The sequence below is a fragment of the Nothobranchius furzeri genome, chromosome 3 (genome assembly GCF_043380555.1).
Source record: "Nothobranchius furzeri strain GRZ-AD chromosome 3, NfurGRZ-RIMD1, whole genome shotgun sequence".
NCBI lineage: Eukaryota > Metazoa > Chordata > Actinopteri > Cyprinodontiformes > Nothobranchiidae > Nothobranchius > Nothobranchius furzeri.
In genome coordinates, this window is record NC_091743.1 from 83,022,214 (window position 1) to 83,035,444 (window position 13,231).

The following is a 13,231-nucleotide window of genomic DNA, read 5'->3' on the forward strand; positions in this document are numbered from 1 at the left end:
CAGCGCGCGCATCGCGTCCCTCGCAGCTCAGGCTGATATAAACAGATGAAGCTGGCCGCAGGGACGGTGCCATCCCGATGGGAGGAGAGGACGGAGCAGAAGGCAGGTCCAGCAGGGCGCGGTCTTCCTCTGCTCCTGCGACACCTCATCTGTTCTCTAGGACCTCTTCCATTCGTGCCAACAGCGCTGCGCCACAGCGGCGCACTGAGAGCGGACAAACCGCTGCGGGACGTGCCTTGACCGCCGTGTGCAGTAGCCTGCCTACGCCGCGCGCCTCCGCGTCTGTCTGTAGCTCGTTTCTCACAGCCTCGACACTGAGGCGCAGCTTTGAACCTGCCTGCCAAGATAAACTCACCTCACCTATTTATGCCTCTGCCTCCGCGTGCGCTCGGACAGGAGCGTGTCGCCTGTGCTGGACGATTTCTCCGGTCTCCAGTTGCGCAGAAGACGGTTTTACGCGCCGGTATGGCGACTTCTGGGGACTCCGCATCGAGTCCTGTCCCACTTCCTCCAAATTAACCCATAAAGAGGAACCCACGTGAGCTGAGGGGACACTTCACAGAAACAGCCGTGACATTTTGGCCGTGCGCCGTGGTAGGGGGGGTGACACACCGGCCCCGCGGCGGAATGCTGCTCCCGACGCTGGTGACGTGCCTCGCCGGTTGCGCCTTTCTCCTGCTACCGGTCAGTGAGGGCTGCGGACCCGGTAAAGGCCACGGCAGGAGGCGGGGTTCGCGGAAACTGGCTCCGCTTGCCTACAAGCAGTTCAGCCCGAACGTGGCCGAGAAAACTTTGGGGGCCAGCGGAAAGTACGAAGGGAAAATAACGCGCAGCTCCGAGCGCTTCAAGGAGCTCATCCCCAACTACAATCCCGACATCATCTTCAAGGATGAGGAGAACACAGGTGCAGACCGCATGATGACGCAGGTAAACCTCAGCGTTCCATCGGGACCAGAACCACCACACGTTGTCCTTCCTTGTTGCGCGTGGAGTCTTTTACGCATTGGTCATCTCACTTAAATTTGATTGTAAACACACATCCGGATTCCAGTTCTCACTGATCTGCTTTAAATCAGCCACACCGTGCATCTTTATTTAAATTTGAATCAGGTTTAATGTGAATTCATTTTAGCTCCGTGGACAAAAGCAGCCTGTTTGCGCAACTCATTTCTCCAGTCGATTCTCAGACCCTGCGGCTTGTTGACACAGTGGAGTCTGACTCGGTGACCCGCCTGAGTCCAGACTGAAGTTTCAGAGGTTCACTGTGGGCAGCTCGTGCGTAAAGGAGGGCAACCCCATCTAAAAAAGAAAGCACAGCGGTCGCTTTTAATTAAAACACTCTGTCCTCTGTTTTACATCATGTTTTTGGTGGAAAAACAGCCAAAAGTCGTATTGGTTTGAGCCCGGGTCACGCGCGACTTGATGTTTACCGTTTTTAGCCCTGCTGGTCTGAGTTAACAGTCGCCTTTTGGACTGTCAAAAATTTTTACGACATCTGCATTGATGTGGCCCCGCGTGGAATTTATTTGACTCCCTATTTCCCTGGAATAACGTATTTATATCTGGTTTTTGCAACCGCGGGCTTCCTCCCGAGCTGCTGCGTTTATGTCCACAAACCCACGTGGGGAATGAAAGCGCGCGCGCTCCCGTTTGCATCTGTCACTTCACTGCGCTCGCTGTAAGAAATGTGTGGAGAGAGACGCTGTGCTTTCAGATTTTATGCAACAATAATAATTTTATGTCCAAAAATTGAGCCACGTTGGTTGCAAAATAATGTTTACATTTAAAATTGTTCGGATAAAGATTGACTCACTAACAGAGGGTCGTTCTTTAAATTAAAATCACCATGCGCATTTTTTGTGGCGCGCTCTCGCGGCCTCGGCGCGTCACCGACGCAGACCTGCTCACAATTTATGAGGTCCAAGCCGCAGCAGACAGCCTCCTGCTTGTCTTTTACTATTCCGCGTTACTTTGTGTTTGTTTTCGCAGCGCTCAAGTGCAGAAATAGCCCACTTTACTTGTGTCGAAGCCTTAATTATGCGGATTTTTTATTTTCTTTCCCCCTGCTGTCAAACTTTAGTTTTTATGCGCTTTTCCTGGGCGCTGCTGCAAACAGACGCGCCTGTTCAGAAGGCATCCGCGCTGCATAATGAGGCACTTCTCACATTCTTGTCATTTAATTACATGAATCGTGTAAAGAAATCCCAATGTTTAATGAATAAAATTGTGTTTCTTACAGTTAACAATTTTAGATTGTATCCCAGTCTAAACCAGTCAGCAGCTTGTGCAGTTTTTCTTTTCTTTGAATGAAAACATGAGACGCTGAGAGCAGAGCGCCACTTTGTGCAGCGCAGAGTTGCGCACAGGCGCACGTTGTCAGCCTGTTTGTGCAGCCAGCGGTTCAGCTGCTGCACAAACCCCCGTCGATCCGGTACTTTGAAAGGAAAAGCAGCAGAACGTATCTGATTTATGAAGTCCAGCTCGGTGCTGTGACCGCAGAGAGAAAACACAAGACGCGCTTGTGAAAAGGCATCTGTGGCCGCAGAGCCGCGAGCTATTCTTATCACAGGCAGCATGGAAAAAGACATTTATAGGGTTTAATCCCGGTCTTCAGCTTTAATAGACCCAGATTCATTCAATGCTGCATCACACACGCACGCTCACATCATCCAAACCCAACAGACAAGAACTGAGCCTACATCACCTTTCATCCATTTATGAATTATTAATCCTAATCCAGGCCATAATTAAGAAACTTGACTCAAAATAGCTAAATTATTTGTTGAATCGTACAATTCTTTATTTTGTTTCAATTCTTTATATTTTTACTCATTTTTATAACGTGATTCTCAAAACCACCAATGTCCCCCTGGTGGCGGGTTTCAGTACAGTGTATAAGCCACGCCCCTCTTTGTAAAGGAACTACATACATCTTATGAAATACATCTTAGATTATTTTTGATCCACGTTGCTGCTGCTTGTTTTCTGTAGCTGTAATTAGTTGATGCCTAAAGAGGTCATTTTTTTAGGTGATTGTGGGCAGGTGAGTGGGCGGAGCCTTCAGCCAGGTCAGTGCTTAGGCAAGATTTCCACTCATTCACAATCTAGAGTCCTTGGAAACTGTCAAGTGGTTCAATAAGAGCATGTCCATACTTTTTTTATCAATATACCCTTTGCAGGCTGAGATGAAACAGCTTGCTAACGCAAACCGCTTAACACAAGAGTGAGTGAGTGAGTGAGTGAGTGAGTGAGTGAGTGAGTGAGTGAGTGAGTGAGTGAGAACAACATTGATCCTGTAGACAGAATCTCATGGTTTAACTTTTTACCAACAGAAGAAGGTGGAGCAGTGGCAACCCCAGAAAATTTTCAGGGTGCCCCCCACCCCCACCCCATGGGGGCACCACTGTCGGTGATTATTCCAAAAAAAAAAAAAAACCAGTACAACCAGTGAAAAAAAGACCGCCTATTGTGGCCAATATTTTCTTTTACTGTAAGGTTTAGGGAATCTTCAAGGAAGTTCACATAGCTCAGATTTAATTTCTGTAAGTATTAACGACTGGTCTGTGCCACCCATGGCTGATCAGTGAACATTGTAGTTTATTATTTTCGATGAGTCCTGCATCTGCCTGCTTTAACCCAGAACCTTTGCTTTAAGTGTTGGCTTTGTTCTGCTCTAGAACCAAAACTGATCGTAAAAGCTATGAAGAATTTGATCTGTTTTTCCTGCTGACATCCGGAGCAGAAAAACTTCTACAAATGTTTATTTTAGTCATCGTTGTTGAGCTGAATAGGATGTTTTTCTTTTCTCTGATGAGAAATGAGTAATTTTTGAAAATAACCTTTATAAGCAAAATGCACATAATTCAGAATTGCTTGTAAGTTCTTAAATTAGAAGAATCCAGTGCTTTGTACTTTCTGGGTCTTTAGATTTTTGTTATTTTGTTCATTCAGTTTATTTGTTTAAACCCACCTGATGTGATTACGATCAACTATTGAGGGTCGATGCAATTTTTTGATTTCATCCGTTTGATCAACATGAGAACATTATACCTGACTTCTGATGAGTCGGAGGAAGTTCAGCGAGTCCATCAGCAGACCGACTCAGACCCTGTTTGCTCACCCTAAACAGACTCCAGGTTTAGAGGGTTGCTTGGGACCCCGACCAGCCCACCTAACCCCACCAGCCTCCATCAGGCTCTAACTTAGCCTCCCGGCTCCCCTCGCTTCACCACAGAGAACAAACAACACACCGACCTGGGGAAGCAGTGCTGCATTGTGGGAAGGCTGGGGCAACCACAGAGATGGGGGTGGCCACTCTGGAAGGGGGAGTTCGTGCATGTTGAATGAGTCTTTATAAAGAATGTCTTTCTTAACTGTTTTAGAGGGGAAAAAAGTGTTAAAATCCAGGAAAAGTGAAATAATTTTCTGTTTCTTCACCCAAACAAACCTCCATCCATCCATCCATTTTCATCCACTTATCCGGAGTCGGGTCACGGGGGCAGTAGCCTAAGGCGAGAGGCCCAGACTTCCCTCTCCCCAGCCACTTGGGCCAGCTCCTCCGGGGGAATTCCAAGGCGTTCCCTGGCCATATGAGAAACATAGTCCCTCTAAAGGTCTACCTTTAGGTCTCCTCCCGGTTGGACGTGCCCGGAAAACCTCACCATGGAGGCGTCCAGGAGGCATCCTGACCAGATGCCCGAGCCACCTCAACTGGCTCCTCTCGATGTGGAGGGGCAGCGGTTCTACTCCGAGCCCCTCCCGAATGACTGAACTTCTCACCCTATCTCTAAGGGAGAGCCCAGCCACTCTTAGGAGAAAACTCATTTCGGCCGCTTGTATCCGCAATCTCGTTCTTTCGGTCACTACCCAAACCTCATGACCATAGGTGAGGGTAGGAACGTAGATCGACCGGTAAATCGAGAGCTGCGCCTTCTGACTCAGCTCTCTCTTCACCACGACAGACCGGTACAACGCCCGCATCACTGCAGATGCAGCACCAATCCGCCTATCAATCTCACGCTCCAGTTTTCCCTCACTCGTGAACAAGACCCCGAGATACTTAAACTCCTCCACTTGGGGCAGGACCTCCTCCCTGACCCGGAGAAGGCATTCTACCCTTTTCCAAATCAAGACCATGGTCTCAGATTTAGAGGAGCTGATTCTCATCCCAGCTGCTTCACACTCGGCTGCGAACCGCTCCAGCGAAAGCTGAAGATTACGTTCTGATGAAGCCAACAGGACCACATTATCTGCAAAAAGCAGACACCTGATCCTCAGGCCACCAAAACGGATGCCCTCCACACCTTGGCTGCGCCTAGAAATCCTGTCCATAAAGGTTATGAACAGAATCGGTGACAAAGGGCAGCCTTGGCGGAGTCCAACTCTCACTGGGAACAAGCCCGACTTACTGCCGGCAATGCGGACCAAGCTCTGACACCGGTCATACAGGGACCTAACAGCCCGTATCAGAGGGCCTGGTACCCCATACTCCCAGAGTACCCCCCACAGGGCCCCCCGAGGGACGCGGTCAAACGCCTTCTCCAAATCCACAAAACACATGTAGAGTGGTTGGGCAAATTCCCACACACCCTCCAGGATCCCCCTAAGGGTATAGAGCTGGTCCAGTGTTCCACGGCCAGGACGAAAACCACATTGCTTCTCCTGAATCTGAGGTTCAACAATCCGACGGACCCTCCTCTCCAGAACCCCTGAATGCTCAGGAGTGTGATCCCCCGTAGTTGGAACACACCCTGCGGTCCCCCTTTTTAAATAAGGGGACCACCACCCCGGTCTGCCAGTCCAGTGGGACTGCCCCCGATGTCCACGCGATATTGCAGAGCTGCGTCAGCCAACACAGCCCCACAACATCCAGAGCCTTAAGGAACTCCGGGCGGATCTCATCCACCCCTGGAGCTTTGCCACAGAGGAGCTTTTTAACCACCTCAGTGACCTCAGCACCAGAGATTTGAGAGGCCAACCCAAAGTCCCCAGACTCTGCTACCTCACTGGAAGACATGTCAGTGGGATTGAGGAGGTCTTCGAAGTATTCTGCCCACCGATCCACAACGTCCTGAGTAGAGGCCAGCAGCACACCGTCCCCACTATAGATAGTGTTGGTAGCGCACTGCTTTCCCCCCTGAGGTGCCAGATGGTGGACCAGAATCTCCTCAAAGCCGTACGGAAGTCTTGCTCCATGGTCTCACCGAACTCTTCCCACACCTGGGTTTTTGCCTTGGCAACCACCCAAGCCACGTTCCGCTTGGACTGCCGGTACCCGTCAGCTGTCTCTGGAGTCCCACAGGCCAAAAAGACCTGATAGGAACATTTTGGAAGTTCTGTCGGAGGTGGGAATTGAAGCTCCTTCTGACAGGAGACTCTGCCAGACGTTCCCAGCAGACCCTTGCGATACGTTTGGGCCTGCCTGGTCTGACCGGCATCCTCCCCCACCATCTGAGCCAACTCACCACCAGGTAGTGGTCAGTTGACAGCTCCGCCCCCTCTTCACCCGAGTGTCCAAGACATGCGGCCGCAGGTCAGATGAAACAACAACAAGGTCAATCATCACGCTGCGGCCTAAGGTATCCTGGTGCCAAGAGCACATATGGACACCTTTATGCCTGAACATGGTGTTCATTATGGACAATCCATGACTAGCACAGAAGTCCAATAACAAAACACCACTCGAATTCAGATCGGGGGGCCGTTCCTCCCAACCACGCCTCTCCAGGTCTCACTGTGGTTGCCCACGTGAGCGTTAAAGTCCCCCAGCAGAACGAGGGAGTCACCGGAAGGAGCGCTCTCCAGCACCTCCTCCAAGGTCTCCAAAAAGGGTGGGTAGTCTGAACTGTAGTTTGGTGCATAAGCACAGACCACAGTCAGAACCCGTCCCCCCACACATATGCGGAGGGAGGCTACCCTCTCGTTCACTGGGGTAAATCCCAATGTACAGGCACCAAGATGGGTATAACTAGTATGCCCACCCCTGCTTGGCGCCTCTCAGTGGGAAAAACTCCAGAGTGGTAGAAAGTCCAACCCCTTTCAAGGAAACTGGTTCCAGAGCCAGAGCCATGCGTTGAGGTGAGTCCGACTATATCTAGTCAGAACCTGTCAGGCTCCTTCCCCACCAGAGAGGTGACATTCCATGTGCCAAGAGCCAGCTTCTGTAGCCGAGGATCAGACCACTAAGGTCCCCGCCCTCGACTACCACCCGTCACACCCTGCACCTGACCCCTTTGGCCCCTCCCATGAGTGGTGAGCCCATGGGAAGGGGGACCCACGTTTCCTCTTCGGGCTGTGCCCGGTCGGGCTCCATGGGTGAAAGCCCGGCCACCGGGCCCTCGCCAACATGCTCCACCTCCAGGCCTGGCTCCAGAGGGGGGCCCCGGTGACCCACGTCCGGGCGAGGGAACACAAATTCCATTTATATAATTCATCATAAGAGGTCTTCGTATATTTTTTCTGCTTCAGCGCTGCAAAGACAAGCTGAACTCTCTGGCCATCTCCGTGTTGAACCACTGGCCCGGGGTGCGGCTGCGGGTCACCGAGGGCTGGGACGAGGACGGCCACCACTCGGAGGAGTCGCTGCACTACGAGGGCCGGGCTGTGGACATCACCACCTCAGACCGGGACAGAAACAAATACGCCATGCTGGCGCGGCTGGCAGTGGAGGCGGGGTTCGACTGGGTCTACTATGAGTCCAAGGCTCACATCCACTGCAGCGTCAAGTCAGGTGAGAAACCACAGAGGTTGTTTAAGTCTAACAAGTCAGAAAATCTATTGAAAGGAGCTTTCTCGGTTCTGACAAAGAAAAATGAGAGCTTCATTAATGCGAGGTAGTTCACAAATCAGTCACACCATCTCACCTCTGGAGGGTTGTTGTCCTGGTTTACACGCAAGCTCAGACCTTCCCCCCCCCCCCCCCTGGCGTTTCTTTTCTCTTTTGTTACGCCTCTCCAACATCTCTGGCCTAAATATGAGCATGTGAGGAGTAGGTCCATGACAGGAGGTTTCAGCTCTGCAAAACTCCAAAGTATCCTTCTTACCAGGACATCACTGACCCTAATGACCTTCTGAATGGAGGGTCGAGGGATTCATTTGTAAACTATGCATTTATAAAACTCTCACTACCGTTAAATGGTACTCTACACTTTTCTGTTCAAATTTAAACAAGCTCAGAAAACAAGAAGAACCTCCCATGGTATTGTTCTGGAGCTAGAAGGACCAGCAGAAGGTCTTGATGATGCTGATTTGGGGAGTTATCAAACCTTTACTGGAACCACAGGACACGAGTTTATCCGTATTAGGAGGACTTTAGGAGATAAATGTGCCAATCAACAAAAACAGTAGCAGAAGAAGCCAAACGAGTCATTGTTCCTCTGAGATGAGCTGAGAGGTTCAACTTTCATCAGGTCAGGTTACTTGTTGAGATTCTGTCTGATCCTCATAGCAGCATTAAACATAGTTGTGATAGAAAACCAACCTTTCCCCCGCTTAAATATATTCCTCTCCTGCATCTCGTCTCCCTACCAACATCTTTCTCTTGTCTTACTTCACATGGCTTCATATTAGAAGTCTTTTAATCCATCATCCTAACAAGTAGAAATCCATCTTGTTTCCAACCTCAAACTAAAGCACAAATATTCAAAACAAACTGTATTTTGGTGCTCAGGTGTGTGAACTCTGGATTTTTACAAGATCTGAATATTTAAATAGGTGTGATTTGGTCCAGTTGAGTGAACATGTGACACATTATTTAAGACTTTAATCCTATTTTCTCATCTGAAGGAGCAGGTCTGTGATCTAGTCGCATCCGGGTCGCCGCAGCTTTCTTAAAAAAAAAACTTTTTAGAAACTGTAAGAATAGTTTTAGGATTTTTCACAAGTCGGAATAGTTCTTCATTAAAGGTGCAGTATGTAAGAATATAGTGAGAATTTTACAGTGAGAAAATACCGAATGAGTCTAATGTTTCAGTCATTTTGGAAGGAGGGTTTTACTGAAACATGTTTCATATCCAGCTGGCTCCTGTTTACCATCAGTGAGTGTGGGGTCGTCGTGTCTCCTGCGAGCTAACGCGGCAGCGCCCTCAATTGTAATTTGATGACGGCCGGCAAAAAGCTCCAGAGTTGTTTTTAAGTATTTGCAGTAACCAAATTTTACCACAGGATGTCATTTTTACTTTATTTCCACATAATGCACCTTTAAACTCTTTATTTTCTTTGTATGTTGTGAATTTCTCTTGTCTCGGTGACTCTCAGGAGCAGATTAAACATTTCAACTCCTGAATCAGCTTCTGCTGGACTTCATTTATAGAGCTGGGGATTGATTCAAATTACAAGGATAGATTCGATTCCAATTCTCAAGGATTATGATCAATATTGATATGGGTCAGTGATATTAAAGCATTTGTCTGAGCTGTTACCCTAATTAAATGCCCGTAATTCTGTGATGTAACCCTGACTGAGTTACAGTTGGGGAAACTTTATTCTGACCTAAACTTTAAAAATGACCATCTGGACTTTTCCTTCTAATTTTAGATGTAAAAAGCATGAATTATGTTAAACAATTCAACAGATTTTTTTTACCTATGATTCGATTCAATTTGATTCTTGGATTTTTCATGAGAATCCATTCATTACTCATTTAGAAGGGCAGATGGTTAAAATACATTTTTTATTTTGTCACATTTACGTCTTCATAATGAAAAAAGGTGTGCAACACATTTAAGGTTACTTTTCAGCACATTTATTTAAGAAATTACAATATTGTGTCTAAAATGTGAACATAAATTCAAATGATAAAGATTAAATAATGTTTAGGAATAAAAACAGCTGATAGAAAACGGCTCAGAACAGAAAGTTAAAACAATCACCTAACATCACCCCTCTGACATCTCCCCTTTCTTTCTCCCCCTTTTCCTGCTTCCTCCCTCCCCTCCTCCTCTCTTCTCCCCCCCAGATCGGGTGGCCAGGGCCCAGTCCTTGACTTGATCAGAAGGAAAACCAATCAAGTTGGTATTTTTTTCTCTCATTTTGATTTAGACTTTTTCTTCTTCGCTGTTTTTCTTTTAAAACTTCCCTCAGAACCAGGCCAGACCAGATCAAACATTAGGTAGAAGGAAATCAGCACCACTAGGGGGCGCCAAAAGCCGGTGTACTGTTGTAGACACACAAAACAACAAAAACTACTTTTAACCGAAGAAGAAATCTGCCCATCCTGTTGGTTTAACTTCAGCACTCGGAAACATGTAGCCTCAAAATCATCCAAGTGACTTTAAAACATAAATAAGAGCAGGAATCTAAACGTGTCTGTCGTTAATAGAAAGCTTCTTTTTAACAGTTTTAGTCATTTTAGTGATGCTGCATCACCATGGCAACCTAAGATCGCAGCTGATGCACATCTGTTTACACACAACTAAACCCTAAACATGCAAAGTTCCATTTCACACAAAGACATGCTTCCAGATGATTTACCACAGAACTGTGAGTGTTTCCTTTCAGTACTAATGACCAAAACCCCCTCCAGATGTTTCCTGGTGATTTGACTCTAACTGAACTAACACTATCTGTGGATATTTATATTCCTGGGGGTGTTTCGATCTTGTAGGAGACACTTTTAGAAGCTGAGTTGGAGCTTTCTGTCTCTTTTGGATTTATACTTCCTTTTGCTTCGACTCATCTTTCGTCCAGATGTTGGGACGCTTTTCTTCCTCACCTGTGACAGGAAACAGAAGGTTTCATCTGATGATGAAATTATAAAAGACGAAATATTTAGATCTTTTTGCTGATTTGACCTGATTGTTTCCCAGAATTGAAATTGTAAGTTAAAACATCTTTTTTTTTATATATATATAATAAATCAAGTTCCTTCCTGTCTGATGATTGCTCTGTGTCCTCCTCCAGGTTGTCCTTTACCACACTTCTTCCCTCTAATGTTGGAAAAAAAGAAACTCTGAACTGGTTTCGTTTTTATTTATCAGTCTGAAGCCTGCAAATCTGATAACTTTTTCAATGATAAAATCAACATCATGAGAGGATGTGAGACTTTAAATATGAGAAAAATACAAAAAACAGAGTAAATAAGAAACCAAAATTAAAAATCAACCCTGAAATATCATTTATTTGTCATAATAACGTGAGTTTAAAATCGATCAAATAAAAGCACTTTTGTCTATTAGCCTGCTTAAAACACCTCATAAACACAAAAATGTTGTTATTATTGTTAAATAATAATATTAATAATAGATTTTCTATGACTCTAAATAATTATGACTGAGTCAGAACAAAAGTCTGTAAAAGAAAAGTGAAACTACGCTTTAGTTTAGATCCACACCTGCATAAAAAGAATAAAACCTGAGACTAAATAATAAAACCATGAAAAGGAACAAAGCTCGACTATTGTTAAAAATCTGGACCATTGTTAACGGGTCTTGTTTCTCTTCTCGTCTCTTTTAATCCCCAGATCACTCAGTGGCGGCGAAGACCGGAGGCTGTTTCCACGGCGATGCCTCGGTGACGTTGGAGAGCGGTGCTCAGAAGCCCGTCAGGGACCTGCGACCTGGCGAGCGGGTTCTGGCCTCATCAGGCAGGGAGATGGTCTTCAGTGAGGTTCTGACCTTCCTGGATCGGGACCCAAACACTCACAGACTCTTCTACACCCTGCAGACCCAGACAGGGACTCAGATCTCGCTCACTGCCGCCCACCTGGTCTTTGTGTCAGAAGGGAACTGCTCAAAGGGGGCGGAGCCTGGTCACAACGCCCTCCGGACAGCGTATGCCAGCGACATCCAGCCAGGACAGTGTGTTCTGGTGTCAGATGGTAAAACGAGCCATCTGTCCCAGATCAGCAGGGTCAGCATGAGGGTGAGGAGGGGGGCATTCGCCCCACTGACCCAGGAGGGGACGATCGTAGTAGATGGGGTGGTGATGTCCTGCTACGCCGTCCTGGACCAGCACCAACTGGCTCACTGGGCCTTCGCCCCCCTCAGGCTGTTGTACAGCTGGACCGGGACCAGGAGCACTGAGGGCCACGGTGGTGGGTTGCACTGGTACTCCCAGGTGTTGCACTGGCTGGGCAGGATGCTTCTGGACCCAGGACGCCTCCACCCTCTGGGCGTGGCTCAGCACCACACGTGAGGGCAGAACGGGTCCAAACATGACCCGTCTACACCCGCAGAGCTGCATGAGACTGAGAGGAACTCCAGATGGAGACAGATCAGTTCCTTCAGAGGAACTAAAATCCTCTAGAAACCTCAGAGACGCAAAGACATAAACACCAAGAAAGAAAACGCTTTAATTGCAACCTGAAACCGATGGTTTGGTTCCTTTTTTCATACCCGGAATCCTCTTTTGGTTCGAGTATTTAATATATTTATTTCACATGCAAGGATTGTAACTTAAGGGTTTTAGTTTTATCTGCAGTTTTAGATCCATTAAAGCACTTTCATGTTTACACTAGCTGAAGACTTTGTTCCCCATCTGGTTAAGAGCAATTGAAGTGTGCAGCTATCGTGTTTTTATAACAGAATTAAACACGGGAAATATTTGATAACAAACATAAAATAACAGTTAACTTGGTTATAATTAGTCACAGGGACTTTAGAGCCCAGGAGACTGAACGAAACATGATAATGCATCACTTATGTGTCTTTTTAATGTAGATTACTGATGATTACCTTTAGTAATTTACACATAAACAAATAGCTTTACACAAACAAGAAAATGTTATGAATTCATTGTTCTTTTATTTATAATGGTGAGTTTATTTAACCCACAATTATGAGTATTATCTGTCAGGATGTTCAACAGGACATAAGCTGTCAATTATTCTGTCTGAATATAAAGAAAATAGTTTATATATTTAAGTTTGTTTGCTCACATGTGATTCCAAAGGTTTATTATGAATATTATTGTTGTTGTTAGTGAAGAGACAGAAAAGAGTTTTATTTTTTAAAATAAATGATGTGTAAATGAACTGTTATGTGTTTACTTCTAGGTGATCCACAATAAGACCAAACAAATGACAACAACCAATAAATCATTTCAATTGCAAAGATCATATATATTCAGATCACGTGACCATTGGGGTTTTTGGGGGCTGTAAAACCTGCCACCCAGGTGCGCATGTGCAGTGTCACTGTCAGTGATTGCGTGTCTGCGGCTGTGGAGGAATACTTTCTCCAGGGGTTCGGCGCCGATTTAGACCGAACACCTGCCTCTAACCGCCGGGGCAAAA

General features: G+C 46.6%; 1 protein-coding gene across 1 annotated transcript; it reads left to right on the forward strand.

The window, feature by feature from the left end:
- The first annotated feature begins 622 nt into the window (after nt 1-622).
- LOC107384638 (Indian hedgehog signaling molecule) lies at nt 623-12,970 on the forward strand. The gene is made up of 3 exons (XM_015957992.3): nt 623-927; nt 7,468-7,729; nt 11,459-12,970. The coding sequence occupies exons 1-3, from the start codon at nt 628-630 to the stop codon at nt 12,130-12,132; spliced, it is 1,236 nt and encodes a 411-aa protein (XP_015813478.1). The 5' UTR covers nt 623-627; the 3' UTR covers nt 12,133-12,970.
- The last annotated feature ends 261 nt before the right edge of the window (nt 12,971-13,231 follow it).